Source organism: Triturus cristatus, chromosome 3_2 (assembly GCF_964204655.1).
Source record: "Triturus cristatus chromosome 3_2, aTriCri1.1, whole genome shotgun sequence".
Taxonomy (NCBI): Eukaryota; Metazoa; Chordata; class Amphibia; order Caudata; family Salamandridae; genus Triturus; species Triturus cristatus.
The window spans coordinates 874073601-874098747 of NC_140584.1; the positions used below are offsets into that span (position 1 = coordinate 874073601).

A 25147-nucleotide genomic window follows, 5' to 3' on the forward strand; every position below is an offset into this window, starting at 1 on the left:
ATGCAGTTTGATGATTGGGGAGTTTTGGCCAGACTCCAGACGATGTGGATGAGACTGTCTCGTAGGGTGCTGCTGTAGATAGTCCTCTCCCTTTCTCCTGGCTGTGGAGCTGGGTCATGCGTCTGAAATCAGCGAATGAGAAGGCCTGTGGGTAAATGACCCTGTTTCACAAATCTCGGTTCAATCTGCAGGCCGCAGATCTGAGTGCTTACTGCCCCGGTTCAACTTTTCAGTCATCTTCGATTGATAAAATGAGCCTGATGGAGTTGTGGTCTGTGTCAGACATTTGAAGCTCCAAGGCTGCAAGAAGCTGTCGCTCCGCCTTTCATCCCGTTCTATTTACACCATGCTCCTGGCTGCTTGTGTCTTCTGTTGCTAGCCCGTAAACGCCCGGGAAGGGTTGGGCAGGAAGAGCGTGCAACAAAAGCTGCCAGAGTGTGTACGTGACTGGTCGCGCCCTTTGTACCTGCACTTGTAACTGAGCTCTTACTGAAGGCGGGTGAGGTAATGCCCTCGGGGCAGCAAGGAGCCAATTCCCAGAAGTGCAGCGCACTGGCAGCTAGCTACGTCAGCTGCGGATGGCACACGCTTCTGCCACAATGGACGCCCCTGGACTCCCGTTTCTTGCATTACTGGGCAGCTTCAGTCAGTGTGAGGTGCTGTGCATGTACGACCCGGGCACAGACGGAGTAGCCTCTTAGTCGACCACCAGGAAAGGCCTTTGAGTTGAGATCTCGCCTGGAGCAGGAAACAACGATGCAGTGTACTATAGTGGCTACAGGGAGGAGGGTGGCTGGGGGGAGATTAACCTCTAGAATAGCCAGCGCCTTTCTTTGACTGCCAAGGGCATACTTATAAGCTTTCATTAACTTTCCTGTATTAGAATGGAAAAGGTGGTGCCTGAAAGTCAGGTGCGTATCCTTTTATTTGGATACTTGCTGTCAAGTGGTCTGTCCAGTGCACCCTTTCTGCAATGATGACCTCTGGCTACCAAGAATTGTTTTGGTTTGAGTTTTCTACTTTATGCTGCCAAAGAAAGAGATAGCTTGCACGTTGTTGTCTGGGTGTTGATTTGGGAGTATGGTGTGTGCCCCTCCTGGTGGAAATGAATGGAAGTGCAGGATATTTGGAACAATTCGTAATTTACACGTTACTTCTTGTGCATTTGTAAAAGCGGGTGGAGAAGGGGTAGAAGAGGCTGCTTTTTGTGTGTGGGTAATGTCTTACCCTCACACTATCTGTGGCTTGACCTCGTGGCAACACGTGCACTTGTAAATATAGAAATGCAGTGCGACTCGTTTGACGCTCTCTGGCAGCATATGAGTTGTGACATGCTCGTGAGCTGGGTATTATCAGTACCAGGAACAGAATTAATTCCACTGGCTTCCACTTCTTTGATGGTCTCTCCTGTAAGGTTACATTCGAAACTGGAACAGCCCTTTCCCCAAACCTGCGAAGGAGTTGTGCTTGATAAAGTGGAAAAGCTGGTATTAGAATTTGAATTGCCGTAGCGTGGGGCAAATCGTGCAGGGTCTGCCGGGTGACATCGCCTGCCCTGACCTCTGCGGCACTTACCGGATCAGGTGCCGAGGTCTGGGGACATCTGCTGCTGGTTTCCCCTGCCGCCGCTGCCTGCTCTGACCGTGCGCCCGTTGATGGGGGAGACTACAACCCCCAGGAATCCCTGCGGCCGGACGCCGCCTACGCCCACTTAGCTCCCGGTGGCGCTTAAAAGTTCAGAAGAGCTCTCGCGTCGCGGGACGCGCAGGGAGAAGCCCGTAACAAGGGTGGGACCGTCTTAGGCCGTCAAAGGCCAGAAAAGTCTGGGCTGGGCCACCCCTCCAATGCCTGCATTATTTTGGTTATGGCAACCTAAAAACTGTTGAAAGGTATTGACTTGGCTGAAGTGTGTAAACTCTGCTATTTGCACCATATTTTACTTGAGCTGAGGATAGAGCATTGGCTTTAATGTAAAATGGCAAGGAGACGGGCAAACAAACCCTTGATGGACAAAACGTGTAGCACCATGGACACATATTTAGTTAAAGCTGTTAGTGCTTTTTCAGAAGAGATTAATCGTATGGAGAGACGCTTGTCCACAGGGCTTAGTATTGCGCTCGGTGATAAGATCAGTGACAAATTAATCTTGATTAATGAAGAAAGAGCAAGTACCCCTGAGTTACCCTCAATTGCAAGAGATGGTTCTGATTATGCTGAGGGCTTGAATGATATTGTAGATGAGCACTCTCGTATCTCTAACACACCTACACTAACTGTACTGATTGCTTCCCCCAATGTTTCTCCTCCTCCTCTGCCTAAAACCATCAGGCAGAAAAAGAAAACAATTGGTCAGGGGAACTCTAAGATTAAGAAAGATCAGAGATACCCTACACGGGGGGGCCAGTAAATACAAATGAAAATTTAGCCCCTGAAAATGTGTTGAATGTAACATCTGTAGAAGTTATTTTTGATAAATTAATCGTACTACTTGGGCCACTCCATGACAGAATAGATAATATAGCTAAGGAAGTTCATAAACTAAATGGAAGCTTTGAGAAAATGTATGCAAGAATGGAGAAGGGCAAACTGAGGGCAGATATCTGTAGGGAGGATTTAACCTTGGCCATTGACAGTAGTAGCAATCCCCCAATACCTAATGTAATTAATCATACAGAGAGAATATCTGTAGGGGACCAAACTTCTAGCCAAGTTTTAAAGGAAAATTTAATGCAGAGTAGAACTAAGCATGCTACCTTTTTAAACTGTGGTAAAGACCAAAGGGAGAAATCAACTGTAGGGGTTAGTAATTCCCCGGCAACAGACATCAATAGAGTAGATAACATAGTTTTTATACTCTCTAAAACAAATAAAGCACCTTTTTATCTATTGATTTGCCCCCTGAGTGTGGGGCATATGTGGCAGTCTTAGTGAACGTACCTAAGTTAGGAAGGACCAGTGGGAAAATTATGATGCACTCAAAAACAAAACTCTACATTGGTTGACTAACAACTGTGGTTTCCCTTTGTCGGGGGCCAACCAGATATTGTTAACACAACGGGTAGGATGGATCGGCCCTCACAAGAAAAAGTTTGAGGGAGATTGTATCATTATTAATTTTAAGTCCCCCGCTTGGGCGAGGAATACTTTAGCGAATGCTCCACCACCGTCCCCCGAGAGTATAACACGACTCTCTTGCCACTAGGATATTTCTATAGGCACCTCATGTTGAGCAGGAATCGGGGTAACTTAACCCACAACCCCAATTCTATTAACCAGACACTATCATTTGCGCAATCACCATCTTGTATAAATGTTCCTTTACATAACAGATATCCGGCACTAAGTTCTTTGGAAGATAATGACTGACTTACGTTAGTTGATGGAACAGTGCAGAAATTCAACTCCATAGGGAACGAGGATGCCATAGTTCAAGGAGCAGCATTAGAGGTTGGGCTGTCATTTTCTTTGCCCATCGTACAAGAAGTTCATAACAAGCCTTATTGTAATATGGATGTAAATATAGGCAGTGAATTGCAAGAAATAATTTGGGAGGGGCAGTTAGAAACTGAAATGATAGCAAGTGCTGTAATATTAGAGCATTTACCTAAGGAGAGGCCAAAAATAATTTACACTTAAGGAGCAGGCCTGTTACAGTTGGTGCAAATGAAGGATATATAATTGTGACATGGAACGTAGCAGGTCTTAAAAGGAAATTAGATACGCCGTTCTGGAAAGACTTCATTACCTCTAATTATGATATAATCTGTTTACAAGAGACCTGGCATAGAGATCCAATTTTTGTAGAGGGATATACCTCAAAATGGATTAATGCTATTGATTCTATGTCAGGAAGGGCTAAGGGTGGTCTTCTGATTCTCGTCTCTAATAAACTTGTGGAATGTAAAATTAAAAGTTGTATAACAATAGACTACCACTGCCAGCTTATGAGGCTTCAATTCCATAAGGGTAAAGATTTGCTCTTAGTTAATTATTACAATAACATTTTTAATAGTAATAGGGGGGAGTGTAATTTATAAACTGGAAAAAGAAATTGAGAGGGCATTGTTAGAGCCAAATACACAAGCAATTATCCTTTGGGTCGGCGATTTTAACATCCAAGTGTGCCCGCTGGCCCAAACTAAAATATGTGGGTTTATGAAAGGTCATAACGTGGAGGATAATACTGGCCATATGCATTTCTCACATGGTGAATATGGTACAGCACTAAATTCTTTAATAGCTAAGTTCGATCTTGAACTTTTGAGTTGTACTATGACCAGGGATAATATTAAATGCCCAACTTTTACCAGCAGGAATGCCGCTACTACGATCATGTTTTGATTTCGTGCAATAGTGACTATGCCAATTTATGGAGTACAGAACAGGTTGTTAGTGATCACAACAGCATTTCGTTATCATTATTATGCTGGGGGAAAAGACAACCAAATAACACTAAGAGTATTATTAATATTCCTCCCACAAGAGCAAATGGCACGAGGATTAAATGGACGGGTGTTGACCCCCAAAAAATACAAAAGGAAGTGATTGTTAAATGTAGACGGGAAATAGATAACTGTCTTAGCGAAGAGTTAAATTCAATGCTCTTGATTCCAAGCTTCCTTAAAATAACCAAGATTATAGAAGGACTTTTTACCCAGAATCACTGTGCAACACAAAAAGTAACCGCAGGATGGTTCGATAGGAATTGTACTCAGGCTCTACATAGTTTGAAGTTAGCATTAGGAACTAAGCCACGTAATAAAATACACATTCAAGAATTACGTTTTAAATATAAACGGACTATTGAAGTCCATAAAAGAGAATTGCAAGGTAAAGCATGAGACAAACTCAGTTTAGCTGCAGCTACTAATAATAGCAAACTATTCTGGGAGACAGTAAATTGTCATTTTTTAAAGGATGATTGCCAGCCTCGCATGTAAATTGTAATGTCTGGATCGAATATTTTACCAACATTTTTAACCCAGATTGGATTGATAATAGTTCCCCCTTTGATTCTACCTGTCCCGTTTTACCCCTGTCGATAAATATTTAAGAAGCATATGAAGGACTAGCGGATAGTAAAGGAGGTAAAGCCCCGGGGCCAGATGGGGTCCCTATTGATTTATACAAGAATGAAATTAATTTATGGGCCCCGATTTTAACTAGGATTTTTAATGTTGCTGTTGAAGACCACTTTCAGCCGTCTTGGGGACACTCACTAATTATCCCCCTTTTTAAAAAAGGTTCCAAATCAGAAGCCTACAATTACCGGCCAATATCGTTACTAGACTCTTCCATTAAGGTAAGGAGCAGGATTCTGTTGAAAAGGCTCGAATCCTGGGCCTCAGATAACAAAATCCTCTCACAAGCCCAATATGGGTTTAGGAAGGGCTTAGGTACATTGGAACAGTGCGCCAGCCTTGATCTTCTTATCAGCAAGTACACATTAGTGAAAGGGGGTAATCTGTTCTTATGTTTTGCTGACTTAAGTAGTCCTTTGACCTTGTGGACTATTCCATACTGTGGCGTATACTACTGGATACTGGTGCCCCAAAAGAAATTGTTTATTTTTTGGCAAGACTTTATGAACGTCTATCCAGTAGAGTGCGCTATGGCACCGCAGGCAAATGTTAAACGTTAAAAGGGGCATCCAACAGGGTTGCGTTTTGGCCCCACTTTTGTTTTCATTGTTTATTAACCAAGTGGATGCAACCCTAAAACAGATATCCGCAGATGCCCCTCTGATAGATGGCCAGGTTGTCCCAATTTTATTATATGCAGACGATGCGGTTTTATTGTCACATACTCCAATAGGCCTCCAGCGTCTTATTAATAATTTTATAATGTTTATTAATGGCAGAAAACTTTTAATTAACAAATCTAAGACATTTGTTATGACGTGGGAAAAAAACACCCAAACCAAGCAAGGCCTTTTTTCTGGAGGGTACAAAAATGCACTCTGTTAAATCTTTTTGTTATCTCGGCGTAACCTTCTCAGGAAATGGGAAATGGTTATGCGAATATGATAACATACAACATAAAATGAGTAGAACTACCAATAGTATTTTCAGATTTTCAACCAAAGTGTGAGGAAGAAGAATTAAAGATATGGTTGCCATTTATAATGCTAGGTGTGTATCTTCTGCCCTCTATGGTGCAGGCATTTGGGGGCACCATTCTGAGAAGTCACTACAGCAAGACAAACACTTTTCTTAAACGCTTGCTGAGCGTTCCCCCTTCGGCCTCTATAGATTTGATACATCAGGAAGTGGGACTCCACTACATCTCAGATTTAGCCGCCTTACGTCTTCTTCTATTATGGCGCTCTATCTGGTTGAAAGAGGAAACGTTATTTACGCAACGTATTATTAGAGACTGTCTGAAGTTGGACCATTGTTCTCGTATCCCCTGGTTAAGTTTTATTTATTACTGGTATAGACTTTTGTTTAATTGTAATATCAATATAGAACCAGAGTATGTGGCTTTAATTTCAAAAAGGGAGATTAAAGAAACCATCTTAGACTATAAAGGGGTGGTACGAGAGAGATTAATTGGGAAACAACCCACTCTGATATACTACCAACAATTAAATCTTAAAGCTGGTTGTCAGGCATATCTGACTGGTGTAACGAAATCCACCCATCGTTTTGTCCTGACACGTTTAAGGCTAGGGATTGTTCATCACCTTGTGGCTTTCCCGATTTTGAAAAAAAGCACCAGCTCTGTGTGCCCTTGCGATAATATGTTTAAGCATAGTCGTCGCCACTTTTTAATGTTTTGTAAATGTTATCTTTTATTAAGGAAATTTTACTTGAAACCCTTGTTTTTAAAATATAATATTCGGTCCATTAAAAATGCTATGAGGTTAGTTTCCACTCTGGAAAGCCCGGATGTTTGCTTTTATATGGCATCTTACATTTTAAAAAGTATTGCTGCTAGGAAATCCATCATTCTTTAGGTTTGTATATAAAATGAACTGGTGCATTGAATATAGTGGTTAAGGCATTTCTGTACGTTTTCTGCATAATTTGCACAGAATTGAATACAGCTGACGTGTCACTTTATAGTAGCCAAAATAGGAACATAGCTGGCATATGATACTTTATAGCGTAATTTGCACATTATGTACAATGTTAGCACATGTCACTTTTTGTAAAATTTGTAGGTATTTCACTGTGTATTCTTTTGAGAATGTTGCGGAGGCTGTTATAATGTATAATGTTTTTTTCCTTTTTTTTGTTTTTGTTGTTGCTTATATGGTTGTTATTACAAACCGAATAAAGCTTTTGAACTTGAATACCCTGGTTCCAAAGTGTTCTTTACACAGATAGCACAAGTCATGCGTTATTCAAGATTTGCAATTAGTCATAGGCAACACACAAAACAAACTGTAGGGTATTCTGAGATTTTTATATATAAATTGCGTCATTCATATACATATAGGACTAATGCCTGCCGCCCGTGATTCAGCATCCAGCTCTTGACGTCGGATAAAGATAGATTACATGAAGCGCCTGAAATAATGACTGCCCGCTCCTATTGATTCAGCCTCAACAAAGACCCATTACCTGAAGTGACTGACTTAATAACTGGAACGCTTCTCACAATGGCATCATTCTGAGAATTCCATCAGATGCCCCGAATATACCTTTTTACTGTTATAAGGAGGGTTCAGGTGCAAGCCAACCACGCTAAACCTTGAACTACCCTTAGGCCGTCACCCCCTGTCCCTGTCCTGATGAAGACCCGCACTGACTTTATAGTAGTGCAGTATCTGGGTTGAAACGTCGACACTATCCCCTGGACCAGTAGCCAGAGCCTGCGAAAAACGAATTTACTCAGTTCGCAGATCTACTATAAATACGTGTTTTCTGGCCATCAGAATTCTTTCAACTTTTTTAAGCACTTTGTACATATCACGCACTTTATCACTGAGCACCACTTGTCACCTTGTCACAAATTGTTATCACTTTCTATCTTGACTGCGTTTCAAAATGTTTTTGGGTATGTATATGAATGACGCAATTTATATATAAAAATCTCAGAATACCCTACAGTTTGTTTTGTGTGTTGCCTATGACTAATTGCAAATCTTGAATAACGCATGACTTGTGCTATCTGTGTAAAGAGGCCTTTTTCACCCTACGGAACCATTGTTTCTTTGATATAATATTACCCCATTGTTCGCCAAGCTGGTTCCAAAGTGAACAGCTTGGTTGCTAGAGTACACGTTTGTGGGTCATTTAAGATAAGTTTTCTTTTGGATGTCTTAAGACAGGTTGCTAGAGCCTCATCTGCACTTGCCTGCGTAATGCTGGTCTGTGGACCTTGTGCTGTTAACATGCATGTCCTCTGCGTAAAATGTTTTGCTCTGCCCCCTCTCCAGACTCGCAAATTCTAGGTAGAGAAATGGCTGTTGTCTAACTGGCACATGCATCAACAATTCCATTTGCGATTCCTTATTAGCGAAAAATAAGGATTCGCTAATAAGGAATAGCAAAAGGCTATGCATGTAGAAATTGCTTAAAAAATAGCGATTTCTAAACATTCCTTAATTGCGACTCGCAAATTGCGACTCGCAATTAAGGAATACCTCCCCATTCATTCCTATGGGCCTAGAGGCCCATAGGAATGAATGGGAAGACATTCTCAATTTGCGATTCTCAATTAGAGAATCGCAAATTTCTCATGCAATTTCAAGGGTGCCAGGGTGTCAAAAGGACACCCTGTTGCACCCCTGAAATCTGCATATGAGTACATATTGCACACACACATGCCCCAAGGGCATGTGTGTGTGTAAAATGGAACTTTAAAAAATGCACTTTAGTACATTTTTCAAAGTTTTTGCAAATTACCATGGAGTTCAACTTCATGGTAATTTGCTCCCCCTATTAGCGAAATCGCTAATTTTGTTTCCTTTAATGCATTGCATTTAAGGAATCTCAATTTGAGATTCCTTAAATGCAATCGCAATTTAAGTAATCGCAATTTAGAGATTACTTAAATTGCGATTTTTGCATTTGGGATGATGCATCCCAAATGCAAAAATACCGGTCGCAAAGGGGCAGATTCTGAGAATCTGCCCGTTTGCGACCGGTTTTTGCTTTGATGCATGTGGGCCTATGTGCCCAAACAACAGCAATGTATATTCTTCTCAACTACTATGTGTCTAATGTGGGTGGATTAACTGTGGTTTTTTTTTTTTGCATTTTTTTATTTTCGTTATGTTTTTTGCCTTGTAAATGCAGTATTGCAATCATCAGAAAGCAAAGAAAAAACAAAACTGGATGAACTATCCACACCAGAAATTAAATTGCTTAATTGCATGAAAGCAAATTCAGCTGATCGAGAATATGGCTGCTTGGCTACTGAGATGGATGACATCACTGCTATCCTTTTCAATCTGCCATACTTCAGTGACTTTCTGCATTGAGTATGTCATCCTTAATGGTCTAAACGGCTAAGCAGAGAACTACTCCATAATATACATGGGCTACTCTAGACTCTTTGTACGATTAGTTGTATGCTTCAGTCCTCAAATCAGTGTTAGACTACATTGAGAAATATTCAAGAATAAAGACAAATATCGTCTTGTGAGGCTGCATTTCTTGGTTTATAGATTCAACATCTCAGCTGAATGTGTTGGCGCAGTAGAAGCTAGTCATAATTGTGCAGGTTTCTTATCAGTTGTTTTGAACCTCTGATTTGAGTTTAGAAGCATGGCTTTAATAAACTTTTTTACATCTTTTTCAGCAAGCAGCGACACAACAAACTCTGGCGCTCACACTCTGACAGCGACCTTTCTGACCACCATGAGCCAATCTGCAAATCTGGGATGGAGCTGAGCCGGAAGGACATCACTTCTTCAGCAGAGCAGCTAACGGACATTCGGTGCTCGGACATGAACCATGCCTTCTCACGACCAGATCCACAAAATCATGAGGATACTATCATGGTGGATGTGTGCACCAAAGGCCATACAAGTCTAGAGATCATGGGCCGAGACCTCAACGCTGGGCAGCTCGAGGACATCTTGAACCTCAATACCATCAATGGTTGTCCAGTTGGCTGCTGCCTGAATGATACGCAGCTCTTCCTGGACAACTGCAGACCGGAACCTAGCTGCGATGCCCTTAGTCTAACTGCAGACTCGTTTTCTATGAACACAGACCTGCTTGAGCTGAGGGTAGAAGATGTTGAGAAGGACGCACTAAAGAATGATGTGGAGTGCCACCTACTGCCAATGGAGGAGCTGGCCTCCCGCCTGAAGGAGTTACCAGCTTCTCCAGAGCTAATCTCCCCCGACTGTCACAGTGACCAGGCTGAGCCAGGCACAGACCGCATTGACTTCTTCAGTGCTCTGGAAAAGTTTGTAGAGTTGTCTCAGGACAGCCGCTGCCGTGTCAGCCTCCACGGTCGAATGGAAGAGTCCAGCAACAGTAGAAATGGAGCCCCAAGGGGCCTAGCATCTGAGGGCACTCCATCTGAGACGGCAACTGAGATACAGAGAAGCAGCTCCCAAGGCAGCTCTCCACAGACATCTGAGGATTCTTTAACTGATGAAGAGCAATCCAAGGTATTGATAGAAACGAGAACAGGAGTGGGGTTGTCTGGAAGAACTTTGAGGTCCTCATCCTTTAACCATAAGTTTAACCAGCTTGTGCCAGGTCTAAATCTTTAGTGACTTTCCATCAACATTAGCTACTTTCACTTCTTTGGGGAAGATTGCATGGTATAGATTGAGTTTGCTGCAGAGACCTATGTCAGCAGCAGATCACAATTGTTAATAATATTTGAGTTGGCTTAGCCATTTATGCTTGTGAGAGCCATAGGATTTGGTCTAGATTTGAGTAATGCATATATGCAGCCAGTTCATATTACTGTACAGTGTAAACTATTATCTTGATATGTAATAATCACACTTAGAATAGTAATATTGAGGTGAATCTTAAAAACACTGTATTTAAGAGCCTGGATTCCAGATTGTGGTGTGAGCTGGGGAAATTATAATTGTTTTATTATGGGAAGTGCTGTCTTTCAAATGGTATACGGGAACATTTGCTGTTGAGGCCTCTTGTTTATTTATTTCTAAAGTTTTGTATAGCGCAAACCAGACCTAGATGGGTATCAGATCGCTTCACAATTTGGAATGTCGGAGATACGAAAGGGGAAAGAAAATAGTGAGAATGCATGCAAGGATTAATGAAGAGGTGGTATCAAAAAAAAATCACGTTTAGATAATAAAAAAAAAAAAGTGCTAGGAGAAGAACAAACATAACAAAATGGTATAACCAAACAACTCTGTGCTTCACAAGTGATAGACTCATATAGTGGTTAATCCAAGGACGTTGAGGGAGACATACGAGCCATGGTCATTTAAGGCAAGAACTTATTCATACGACTTATTTCACTTCCTTTTAAAAGAAGCTGTTGAGATTCTGCAGACTTCCGGTGGGAGAGAGTTCCAGATCTTCGGGGCGGAACCTGAGATAGCTCTGTGCTTCAGTCTCTTTTTGTGGAAAATATGTTGTTTCAAAAGGAAAGAGTTTGCACTTCTTGATGGTCTGCCCCCTCCTGATAGTTCTAGCGTTTGCGCCAGGTAACGGGGGTATTGAGATGAAGGGCTTTGTGAGTCATGCAGGAAATCTTTAGTTGTATTCTTGCTTCAACTGGCAACCAATTTAGGGATCTTAGGGATGGGGAAATGTGAGCATTTCTCTTGGTACCCGTAATCAGCCTGGCTGCGGCATTCAAGGATGCTCTTAGTGGTGCCAAGGTATATTTGGGGAGGCCACCTAGCGTAGCACTGCCATTGTCTAGCCTCAGCAAAACAAGCGCTTGAACCACCTGCTTGAGGTCATCTTGTGGAAGGAATGGTTTGAGATTCCAAAGTATCCTCATCTGGTGTTTAGCACCCCTGCATACCTTACTGATGTAATTCTTCATGTTCCGGTGCGTGTCTAGTGTGATTCCGAGAGATTTGGCTGAGTCAATATGAGGATAGCAGTTGAAGGCTGTGAGGCATTTCATCCAGCGGTCTATCTTGGGGGTGTGATTAGGAGGAGATATGAGAAGGAAATCAGTTTTGGAGGTGTTGAGTGTTGGTGGAATTTAGTGCGATTGCTAAAGGTTCTATGAACATGTTAGAGTATGGGAGATAAGGCAGACCCCTTGTGGGACCCCCATGGAAACTGTAGAGGGCTGGGATAAGGATTGTTGGCAGATTTGCACGAGATGCCAAGCACTTAATAGAACTGAAAGGCAATATTTCATTCCCCAGACTCGCAAGACCTGCAGCATAGAGGCAATTTAGGCTGGAGTTGGCCGTGGTGCAAGAGCATAAGAGTAAAGTGTAGCAGCATTTCCCCAACTTTGGATCTGAATCTGCTAGTGGGTCACAAACTGATTTTTGTAGGGTCCCAAAAGTCCTGGTCTATATGTAAGTAATAGTTAAAATATTAGCTCTGTTTGTGCACCTGTGCAAACATGCTGAACAATGTCCCGAAGTCCAGTTTTAAAACAAAACTTTGCAAGTATACCAAGCAAGAATCTGGGTGAAGTAAGCTGCCAACTTTGGATCTCGCAGAATGTGAGAATCTTTCGTTCTGGGCAATCACCTGATCTCCCGTATTCATAGTAAGATGGATCTGACATTGTGTAATGTAATCTGGTTCTCATGGACCACTGGGCCTCGTTTTAACGCAGGAATGTATATTGTGCCTTACTCCGTACTCCTAATCAGGGATGGAAAATTCTTTAAATTTGCATTTAAATTCATCTCTGAAGATAATAGCAATGCCACCTCCCACCTTATTCGGTCTCTCTTCTCATAATCATATAGTTGGAGGGACAATGACAATTACATCCTGTAAAGATCCCTCATCAAACCATGTCCCCGTTAAAAACACGGCGTCGGGTATTTTTTCCCGGAGGAAATCGAATAAGTGTTGCTGATGCCTGGGTAAGGAGCGACAGATTAGACTGTAAAAGCAAAACGTATTCCTACTGCTTCTGCTCCTAGGGGAAGTTCCACTGTGGATCAAGTCAGCATTTTCCATTGCTTCAGGATGACCAAAGTCATCCAACTTCGCAGAGAAAGAGCAGCAGGTACATAGGAGAGGATTTACCAGAGAGTCTAAGGAGGTCTGGCAGCCTTTCAAATAAACCGGTTAGAGTGCCTTAAGTTGTTCAGAAGTCCGTCTGGTTGAGCAAGACCAGGGTTTATGGGCCCTGGACCCGTTCAGGTATAGATAGGCGCAGACAGGCGTGCCAGTGATACGCCTGCTGTGCTTGTCCTCTGCGCATTCGTGCCACAAATGTACTAAATGGGGCCCGGCATTCAACCACTGGACCGCTAACCTCCGTTGATCGGCAGTACCACGAATATGGCAGCCAATTAAACTCAAAGCAGGCTCTTGAACACGTGCTCCTCGCTTCTCACGAAAGTGTGTTCAAAAGAGGTAAACAAGTCACGGTTCCTCCCTTAATAAAACATTACTAAAAGCACTTAAAAACTATTCCTTCAGCCCAGTAGAACTCGCTCTGACCTCTGACTGTGAAGGGGTGAAGAGCAGGCAAGAGGCTAATCCAGTCTTGGATGTCTGAAAGCGAGGTGTATGACTTAGGATACACCTGCTGTATTGGTGAATTGACGTCCACGGTGTACCAGTGCTGCAGGCCCCCTCACATCCTATAGTGTAATCAGCGAGTAATATCTCACCTCACATGGCCAGTACTTACTTGTCTGTTTTCCTTTCTCACCACATATTGCATGATGGGTCTACATTGGTACACCTAACTCTGCAAGGCTTTATCATCTATCACCAAAAAGGTAAGTACCTTCCTTTTGATCATTCTGAAATTCTGCTGGTTTCCACCGATATGCTGCAGGGTTTTAGCATTGTTTGGGGATCCTGACCATTGTTGTCATTGAGATCATAGCTACCTGAGAGATCAACTCTGCTTGCACGTACTCTCTCTACACCCTTTTTGGCATGTCAGTCTTTTCACACCAAGTTCAGGCTCAGTGAATCTTTTCTGGTTTGACATCTTCCACTTGTAGGTTCACTGATGCCATAGTCCTGCTATCACTCTAAATGATCTTCTGGGTGGGGAACACCACATTATTTTAGCAGATTATTACAAAATAACATGTTTCTAGTGAAAACTGTGTTACCACACATATAATACTTTCATTTGATCTTTGGCTATTTCTGCAAGCATTGAAAATTACCAAAGTACTTCTGGAGAGGAATGCAGGTGTCAAACCCATATTTTGGCATGTTGAATTCCCATCTGTGTTCCCCGATAACACCCACCTGTAACTTTCACCAGGTGCTTTCTGCACCTGACTGCAGATTTTGCATATCCTCCGATGGCGTTGATGCCTGACCATTTCCTTGAAGGCAGATGCAACTTGGGCCAGACTACAGGCGCTGCCCGATCGATTGTGGCTTTTAAAAGTTTTTTGTTAATTAAAAGCACAGCTAAGAAAACACATCACTTATAGAGATTAATAATTAATTGCAGTTTTCTTTCTTTTTACAGGACATCCCAGAACTGATTGCCCACGGTCATCTTCCAAGGTCCATCTCAGAAAATGTGATTTCTGTAAAGGAAATAATCACAGAAATTGAATCCATAAATCAAGCAGTTGGCCATGTGCCGCTCAAAACGGATAATATATCAAGTCAAGCCTTAACACCAAAGAGGAATACGATCCATGAGGTGTCAGCAGATACCACCTATTTGGCTGAAAGAAATAACAACAAGCAAGAGGCAAGTGTGTCTGCTGTGGCACTGGATGATGTAGTGAGCTTGGGAAAGCAGAGTCGTGAAGAACTGCAGGACATTCACTGTCCCGAGGAAGACTCTGAAGAAGGCGATCCATTGGACGACCAACATGACCTCATACACCAGGATCCCAATCCAGCTCTAAAGTGGTGCCCCGGTTCTGTCCGGCGGGCAACCCTGGAATTTGAGGAACGCTTGCGGCAGGAGCAGGAGCACCTACTTGCATCCCCCATTTGTACCATACTTACCCGCAAGAACTCTAGAAATGAAGAGACAATGCCTGACCCTGCCCCAAAGGAGCACAGTCAGGAGAAGTTGAAAAGGAAGAGCACTGGGTCCAAGGCCACATTACCTCACCCATGCGGGCTTCCTGCAGATGTACACTCATCTTTGCTGCTGGAGCCACATGCTGCACAACTTAAGCCAGATGCCCTTCCTACAGCCCCCACCACTGAACAGGAGGGTTCCCTGCTGGAGCACAGAACTTTAGTATTACTTGAAGACTCGGACCGTCATGCTCTTCCTAGCCAACTTCCAAAGAGGATCGAAATCATTGAGTATACCCATGTGGTACGGCCGCCTGATTTTAATGAAATGCTCTCTTCCCCTGTAGTGGAGAGGAATGAGCAGATCCCTCCGGAGAACGAACTGCCTATAGATGTTGGTGTCCCTTCTCCCAGGTCCGTTCATGACTCTTTTGACAATTTAAACGTTATGCCTTTATCTACTTCTGAATGGGAGATGCCAGATATGAAAAAAGCCACGTTCACTGTTGGCAGCCCCCTGGAACAGTATGGGTGCCCGATGGAGGCACTAGATGCCACTCGTCCTAGAAGCCCAAATGCTCACTATCCATTCACAAACGCAGATTATCCCGACTTCGAGCATGTAGTAGTCCTAGAGGGTGTGACGGAACAGTACACAAGTACCGATGATGACCCTGAGGCAGTGCCAATGTGTGTGGACTATGTCCCTACTGTGTTTGAAAGTATGGTGGGTTCACCACATGTAGGTAGTGAAGGTGCCTTGACTCCACTAAGCAGTGAAGATCTAAACCTGATCAGTCGCCTAACCGAAAACATAAGGGAGCTGCGGGAAGTCCTGGATGTCTCCTCTGTGTGCTATGGTCTCCCACACAGCTCGAGCAGCAATAGCATCAAGGATCTGGGCAGCGGACCAGGTGTGGTGAAGCAGCGAGCAAGAGAAATAGAGGCTCGGATCCGACAGGCCGGTCTTACCACCCCATCCCAGATGAAACGCTCTGCCTCCCTCGCCAAGCTGGGCTGCCTGGAGCTCTCAAAGGATGACCTGTCTGAAAGGGAGTCTGTCAGCTCTGACACCACTCAGGCTTACTCTGACTTTTTCCCCAGTCCCTTGCGGATTGCGCCGGGAAGGCGTGAGCCAGCCTCAGAATGTGGCATGGAGGACCCTCCCGAAAAGCTCTGCATAATTTCCCTCCCAGACACCACAGACCCAGAACCCACCCGCCACTTTGTGGAGCAGCTTCGAGTGGCCGAGTGCGTGGTGCAGAGCCGGCCTGTGGAGAAGCCACCAGTGCAGTATGCCAAAGAGTTTGTAGTGGCCCTTCAGGAATCCTGTCCTAGCGCAGCATCTCACTTGACTAGCTCCGAAGAGCACCTTCCCCGGCTGCAGGTACTAGATGCTTTCTGCCCAACCCCTTTTGTTGCACCAGTACCCCAGCAGCAGCACAGTAGGACTCACCCTGTACGCAAACTCAGAAGGACAAATGAGAAGCGAAACGAGAGGAAGCGGACGACCAACCCACTGTACAACACCATGTGACCCTGTCCTCCAGTGCATCCTTTGTGCTGTCATATTTCTGTTGAGTTATTGAGGGACAGGTGTAATATGTGAGGAACATGCACTTTATTGGTTGATTTTATTCTTCTATTTGTCATTATTTTCTAGTTCCTGTTGCATGTTGGGCTTGGAAATTGTTTTAGTGCGTGTGCAACTCTTGACTGTAGGCCTTTTATAAGTTTAATTTGACATTTTTCTAATCCAAAACAACCTCAAAAGCCTGTTCAAAAAGAACACCTTCATCAAGACAGAGATTGCTGCGTGTACAATTTGCAGGGCAAGGCGGTATTGTGCCTTGTGCAATGGGCTCACTAACACCTCAAAGGTGCTTATGTTTGATGGGCCCTCATCCGAGAGGTCGAGGTACCGGCATAGTCTTAAGTTCAGGATTTTATACAGCAAAAAGCTGTTCTTCTGGGCTCTATCAAAATATTCTAACAAGGGAATATTTGTCCGGCGGTTCCAGCTTCTTCTCATTTTCGTTGGGCCAATTTATTTGGTCTGACTTTTGCCTTTTCGTTTATTTGACAGAAGTTCTTGCGCTTACGGTGTTGCTTGTGCTAGTTCGAAAACAGTCAGTTAAAAAATAAACAGGTTAAGCAGCAAGCTGCCTTAAGCAAAGGGATGCAACACGCCAGAAGACTGGGCAGATTCCAAAATCAGCCATGGCCATAGGGTGCCTTTTTGCAAACTTTGAGCTCCAGACCTGTTTGGACTGCGGGCTTGCGTGGCCTTTGTGGTGGACTCGTCATTGGACACTGTAGAAAAGTGTGAGGATTCTCCCCACCAAAACACCCGACAAGCACACTTGATAGAACTGCCTCCAAATTAGGTTTTTCAGTACTTCCCACTCCACTGCAGTTGTTGGCGCTCCCTTCCTGTTGAAACCAGTGAAATACGGCTTCACTTTTTACATTTTTTAACATTTCATCTGTGCAGGTAGTTTGAAATTGAAGCACTGCCAGTTGCGCGCAGCAGTCCGAAGATGGTGTATGTGGTCTTTTTAACAGGGATCATTGTGCAGGGCTCTGCCCTCTCATTACTTGAATGCTGCTGTGGTTCTTCGGAATCAACGGCCATATCTTTGTTTGCCTTTCATCTGTACCATAGACACCCTCTTCCCTGTCACCCTTGTCATTTCACTCCCCCACCTGTCTTTCTCTTTGTCAATGCTGCCTACATGTTTTTTTTTTTGTTTTTTTTTAAACCAGTGACATTTTAAATTGTTACATGAAGTGTGTATCTTCTGAACTGGATGTAAAGCCTTGTTTTTTTAATATTTTGACTAGATGGAGAGATGACATTTTTCTATGTTCTCTCTACAAAATTGTATATATCCTATGTGTATAAATCTTTTTTCTTTTATAAAAATGTGTGTGGGAGGGAGTGTTGATCTATAAATAGTTCTTGTGTAAACGGGCAAGGTCGCTTGCTGTAAACTGGAAATAATAGCTGAATCCCGGTGTACTCTGTTGTGTGTCTGGGTGTGGATGTGCGCAGTGATGGTTACCTATCCTGAGCGGCCTTGCCATTAAATACAAAAGCCAACCAGCGAGTGGCTTCTGCCAAATGATTCGCCAAAACTGCTGTCTTGTAGATCTCCCCCAAGACCTCCCAGGGACCTCAAGCTAACCTCCTCGACTGCTTATTAGCAAAACTGTGCAATTGACAGTGAAGTTGGGTGCTCGTTCACCCAGTACCAAAAGGAAGTCCATGCGTCACCTTCAAGAGGACTTGCAGCGGATGTGGTGTTCAAAGACTAAGCCTATAGGGGCGATTGGTTAGCTTCAGGCAGGTATTTCTGCACGCAAAAAAGTGAAAGGGAAAAATGTGCTCAATGTTTTTTCTTTGTCCCTCAGTAAGTGAAAGTCAAATGTGACCACCTTGTTGTATCACTCTTGCACAAGCAAAAGTAACTAAAAAGGTTTGGCTCTTGTATACTTCAGTCTCAGTTACATTTCTCTGATTGAAGTGCCACCATAAAATTTAGTGATGGCAGAGCAGGTCCACATGGAGGGAATATGAGGCGATTGCAGGGTTAGCCAGTCACAATGCAAGAAAGTAAGGGGATAGCGTTTTTGCTTCTCGCACCAGTTGCACGGTCTACCATTGCAGTGCCCTCTGGATTGGCAGGTGGTGCAGCTGTCTGCTGCTTGCGTATTTTGGGGGGAGGAGTGAGCAGTTTGTAGTGTGAAACCACCAGCTGTGGACTGTACTGCAAAGGAATCCATTGTGAATCGTCTTTTCCTCTTTATTCCATTGTGATGTCGCTTGGGCATACAATAGTCTTTACCCAACCAGGGCAAGTAGCAGTCTGTCGCCATTAAAATGTTCTTGAAGGTGGTCTAGGTTTTCATCCCATCAGAAAGAGTGCCCCGTGAAGCATATTTCTGGGCCTTGTCTGACACTTCTTTATGAAATATTAAAATTTGTGTCCTGTAGTGGTCACTCAGTTCTGGCAATGGCAGCTCTACAAATGCCCAGGAGTGTGCCGAGTTTAGTGGAATCATGTTCCACAAGCTTGTGCCACTTATATTTTAATGCCATATGCTCAGCCTCCGGAATTGTGGACCTGGGCACAGCATATTGATTTGGTAAGGGTTCTTGAATGTTTGAAGGAGGTACACTCTTCGGAGATGGATGAGTTGAGTTGATTGGCGTGCAGATATACAGCTATTGGCTCCCTTTAGTAGCACTTTCCTTACACATAAATCTGCTGAGCACCATCATTTCCCGGGGAGGGGGGCCATTGGAACACATTTGTCTCACAAAGTGGAAGTTAGTCATATGGGTGTATGGGGTGGCCTTGCATGAGCTGTGTTTGTGGAGAGGTTTCAGAGCGTGTGAGTGACTGTTAGGGCAACTGTTGGGTGTGGCCAATTCATGTATCTTAGCTGCTGAGGATTTTGCAGTCGTTGAAGTTGCTCTTGGGTTTAAGGTTCACTTTACGGCTGCCTAGCACGACAGAATATATTTCTTGTCCTAGGGATTTATATACAGGGCCATGTGTAGCGGATAACAGGGTTATTTTATGCTGGGAAGCCTGTCCTTATGCTGCTAGAACTTACAATCTTCATACACCGGCCATCCTTCTTTCCTAAACTTATCATGGGTCGTTTCGTCTGGTGTCTGTGGGTGCAGTGGTGAAAACTTTCAGTTGGGCAAATCTCATTCGCATGATTAGTCCTTTGCCACGGTGATGGATACTAGACCAACCAGAACATCCAAATTGAAGGGCACTTTCAAACCGTTAAACAATGACCCTATGGCAGGAGGAATGGAAAAGTCCTTGGGTAGACCTCTTGCACGACAGTGCAGCTATAAAACCTTCACTGTGGTGGGACTCTAGAGCCACCAAAACATTGAGGCGGATACCGAGGCTCCTCAGCCCTATCCACATTACAAGGGAGCTCAGAGGCTGATCAATACCTCTATAGCATTATCACTTAATCCTACTTATGTGGGGAAACGGAGTAATCATTAAAGTGTGCATGAGCAAAGACGTAAACTGATCTCCATCTCACCGTGGCACAGGTATGCTTGTGCAATGTTTTCATAGCACGTATTCTACACAATCGCATCAGAAACCAGAGTTTGGCACCGCTCCCCTAAGAGTTCAAAGCCACATTCGTGAGGCTGATTCCAACTCTGTGCGACACTTGTAATGTGGGCAGCGCCACCTGCATGTTTGATGGATTATCAATGTGGGTATAAGTGAGAAGTGCACTCCTACCTGTCGAGAGCCTTGTCAGAATCCAGCCGATATGAAGAAAAACCCAGGGCTGCGTTAAAGCAATTCAATCACAGTTGTAGTAACAATCTGTAGGCTGCTCCATTTTGCGCTCACTGCTTGTGATGGTACAGACTAACAGGTGTTGCTAATCTGTACCATTAGAGGCCATTACAGTCCTGGTGTAGCACTGATTTTCTGTGAAGGACATCTGTGAAGGACATCCCGAGCAGATGGTGCACTTTAAACCAGCCTGCTGGAACAATGCAAGCAGATTAGGAGAATTTGAGAGTGCTTCATGAGCCCTTCCCCTCCATATTTTTGGTGCGACAGGCCCCCTGAATGGGAGAGCTGTACTGCTAGTGTCGCGAAGTTTGCTCATTATTTCAGTGTATTTCAGGTGATACTGAGACTGGGTTTTAAAAAAACATTATTTTAAACAATCGGAAGCACTGTTGCACTGCTAACTGAGGTTTTTATTGCCTTGCTCAACACGGGGGCTGCGACACAGCTGCTGAGCATAAGCAGACCAGATGTGTAACTTGAAATTGTGGGGGAAACACATCTCAAACACACAGAGCGGAAGCTGTTTTTACTTTTAATAAAATGGAAAAAAAACCTGAAAAAAGTAATAAACGTTTTTAAGGGCATTTTTGTACAGTTTTCTTCATCTTTTACAAAAAATTCTGTGATTGAGGAAACTTATTGTTTACAATGTGAATATTAAACCGAAAACAAAATATTGGTGTGCTTGTTTTATTTTTCTATTCATCCAGCAATTGCCCATAAAGGACACCTGATTTGCAAAGTTTTAATAGGTATGTCCCGCTGGAGATTCTGTACCCACTGGTTTAGCCAAGCGCTCATCCATCTAAAGGCACCCAAATGAACCCCGCCTGAAGACTACGTGTTCCCAAAATTTTGCTTTTGATTTACTTATCCATTTGTCCATGCTGACCATTGTCTGGTATGGGAGCGCTATGTCCGAATTGTCACACAAACCTAGCCCGTCATAATGACCGCTTTGTCCAACCTTGCTTTGAAACAACAGTCTGTCGTGCTTGGAGGCACGCTTTCTGCTTCTAAAATGTGGAGTCTTGAGGTATAATGCCTTCAAGTTATATACCAGTTAAAACTGCACAGTGCAACACTACAGCTGCTGCCAACCTAAAAACTAACTTTTACCTGCGATGCAATCACATAACCGTCATTGACTGGATACCAGCAAATACATATCCAAAAACATCAAAGTGTAAATGAGATTGACTGGCCTTAACAGCCACACTACAGACTACGGCACTATCTTTAAAAAAAGCACCTTCCTCAATAACAATCCCCCACTTTACAACCTCCATTCTGCCTCGCCACACTGCATGGGCTCCTTCTTCCCCTATCAGCGGTATATGGTCTCACCCTTCCTATTGCTATGAACACCACACAATCCACCTTTCCTCATTTAGAACTCGGGCCCCTCCCAATTGGTGAAATGTTGATCACTACCCTCCACAGATTTTAATTGTGTGTGACCTGGGCTATTCTTTGTACTCAGACCTGGTAAGCCATATTGAAGATTGAGGTATTTATCAAATAAAAAGAAAATGGAAAAAGACAGTTTTCAAACCAGCTATCTCAAGATCACAAGCTATGTTCCCTTCAAGCTGCGCGTCTGCGCGTACGCACTCACTTATTTATCACAGCGCATGGAGCCAGCGGAGGTGTGCAGGCTGAAGGGGTCTCCTTTAACAAACATTACATAGAAGGCTGTTCATAAACTACATTTAGAACTAATGCAAAGTACATATTGAGGGAACATCTTTTTTCCACATACTATTGATGAAATTGTGTTATTGTTTATCCTCTGCCTTTCATTCTCTGTGCGCGCTGTTCAAATTTTGGTCGTTCTGATTTGAGCCTTAAGATGGTAAACTGCGTATCTCTTGCAGCCCTACCCATTCCTCCAGTCTGCTCTTCAGCGTGTTTATCTGGCTCCATGACAGCCTTGATGACCCCAGGTTCTTCTGTATAAACCGAGGCCTAACAAAGGTTTGTTAGGGATGGACAGATCCCAGCTCATTAAGTACTTAATGTGCACAGAATTGTGATGCACACAATAGGTTTTCCTATACCTCATTTTAAATTCAATGGAGTGATTTATTCTGACATTTGTGGCTCCTCTCGTGCGGATGTAGTTGTGTTTAGGCTCTAGAAACAAATTGCAGCCTGCTTTAAATTTCTCGCTTTCCACTCTTTTTCAAAGACACTAGCTTCCAACGAACATCCTATATAGTGTTTTTATCTGAAAATTGTGTTTCACTTTGACTAAGTTTTCTTGGAGGACAAGCGATGATATTTAATGTTAAAACAATTTCATCTTTACGTTTTATATTGTGCAAAGTTTCAATGTCAAAGTCACATTCCTTCATGTTCCTATATTGCCTATTATTTATAGCCAAGTTTACACTTTTCGTCTGATTGGCAGGAAGTGACCGAAAAAGAGGAAGAAAGAACGAAGGTGCAAGAATGGACATAACCGATTTCTGAGCAAGAGAGTCATTTGTGGAGACAGAAAGACTGAGGGAAAAATATAGAACACTAACATGCTTGAAATTGTAGTGACTGAGAGATAGTGACTGGATTATCATATGAATAAGTGTTCTCGTAAGATACTAAGTTAAAGTGATAGAGTGAGCATAAGTAAGAGAGAATGAGATGCAGAGAATAATAGAGAAACGGAAAGTGGGTGTGAGGAAGACAAGTATGCGCTGGGAGCTGTAGATGGAAGGAAACCGATATTGAAGTGAGAGACAAAATGAGAGAGAAGTTGAGACACAATACATTGGGAGAGTGCCAGGTAGAAGGAGAAGGAAACAGAGAAGCCAATCCTTCAGTGAACCTTTGATGTGAGGTATTAAAGATAGAAAGCTGCTGCATTATATGGCCAAAGGCATCTCAGTGTGGGACCTGTGGAACATAAAACCCTTATTTCAGGTTCATTGTTTCTACACACAATACCCGGAAGGCAGGTATTCTGAGGCACACTTACATGCAGGGCAGGTGTTTTGATCACTGTAACCAAGGCCGGATATAGGGCTGTGCGATCGGTGCCACCGCACCAGGCGCTGACTTGGGGTGGGGGCGCCATGTGTATTGTTTTAAAAGCGCCTGATGCCACATTCATTGTCCCAGCAATTTTCAAGCATCAATAAACATGTCAAGATAACTCCGGTGGTTAAAGTTCTTCCTCTAGAGAGACTGGAGCTTTGACTGGTAGTGGAAGTTTTGACTCATAGCGCAGAAGGTTACTATGCCTGCTGCAAAGAACATGTCCCATTCAGATCATAAAGTGCATATACTATAAATAGGTTAATGGGTTATCACTTTTGTCAGAGATCATTTTGTTACTTGCAGTTTAACTGTTAAAATCCTAATATAGAGCAGTGAGCTATTAACAGTCATGAAAGAGCTGCATGCAAACTGCAAGGAATATATTAGTGCTACATTTTGTTTGCACAGCCTTTCCCTATCCTAATATTGCAAAAAGGGTTCATTTGGGTAGAAATCAGTTCTTAAGTAACATTTCCTATACACTGAGTTACACACGTATGATTGTCTCCATGCAATGTAGGTGTGATGTAAAGTGTTGTGACACCTTAAACTGGTATGATTGGCGCTGTAAAACTAAATGAATCTAAGAGACCGTGATTATGGAGACTTGGGGAGGGGGGGGGACATTGTCAAATGGTGGTAGTGAGGGAATCCGTGGCGAGGTGGTCATGGGGGGGGGCACCAACAAACATTGTCGCACAGGGCGCCACCAGTACTAAAGCCAGCCCTGACTGTAACTAATGGTGGAGCATGGGTACACACGCTCTGTGGGCACAGTGGCTCTTATGGGTAAAGTAGAAGCACACAAATTAACCATTCTGTGGCATAGCAATTCCGATGCAGATCTTATCAGTGGCATATTGGATGATGTCATGATTTCACATTCAAAACTTCCTCCAAAATATGTTTTTACAAATAAAGTGGAGTAATATGTTTTAAAATATACTAGGTAACACCAAGTAATTGCAAATTATCAGGCAGTAATTCCTCCAAATCATCCCATAAATGTGCAAGCTTGCCCACAGTGGTGCACAACGCGAAATATGGGTGCACGCAAGCATTCCCTTTCCGCACACAGAGGAAAATTATTCGAGGGAACATTGGACTTGAGCTTTTCAGGGAGAACTTTAATCATGCCCTTAAAGGGTTTTGTTGAACCTTTCAACTAACCCATTGCATTGTGGGTGGTAAATTTGTAATTTACTCCACACTCCTTCCACATAGCAGTCAAGTAACCAGACATAAAGTTTGCATCTCTGTCTGATACTACCTCCTTAGGAAAACCCACTCTGGAAAATATTCCCAGAAGGGCTCTAGCCACAACAAGAGCTGTGGTAGTCCTAAGTGGAATTGCTTCTGGATACCTAGTGACATGGTCCACCACCACTAGTATGAATCTGTGCCCAGATGCAGTTTGATGATCCATGAGACCAACAATGTCAATCCCAACCCTCTCAAAGGGAACCCCCACCTGAGGAAGTGGTATCGGGGGGCCTTTGTAGTACCGCCTGCCTTACCACTGGCTTGACAAGTGATACAGGAGCGACAAAACTCCTTTGTGTCCTCTGACATATGTGGCCAATGAAAGTGAGGAACAAGTCTGTCCCAGGTCTTGTTTTGGCCCAAGTGTCCTGCTAATGGGATGTCATGTGCCAGTGTCAATAGAAAGCCCCTAAACTTCAGAGGTATAACCAACCT

General features: G+C 43.4%; 1 protein-coding gene across 5 annotated transcripts in view; it reads left to right on the plus strand.

Annotated features, from left to right (window-relative positions):
* Nucleotides 1-21084, plus strand: part of SSH2 (slingshot protein phosphatase 2) — a 611356-nt gene extending 590272 nt beyond the window's left edge. For all 5 annotated transcript variants that reach the window (XM_085649239.1, XM_085649240.1, XM_085649242.1 and 2 more), the window contains 2 exons: nucleotides 9754-10576; nucleotides 14548-21084. In XM_085649239.1, the coding sequence (XP_085505365.1) occupies nucleotides 9754-10576; nucleotides 14548-16596 (2872 nt within the window). In that variant the 3' untranslated portion in view covers nucleotides 16597-21084. The remainder of the gene's footprint in view (nucleotides 1-9753; nucleotides 10577-14547) is intronic.
* Nucleotides 21085-25147: the final 4063 nt, after the last annotated feature.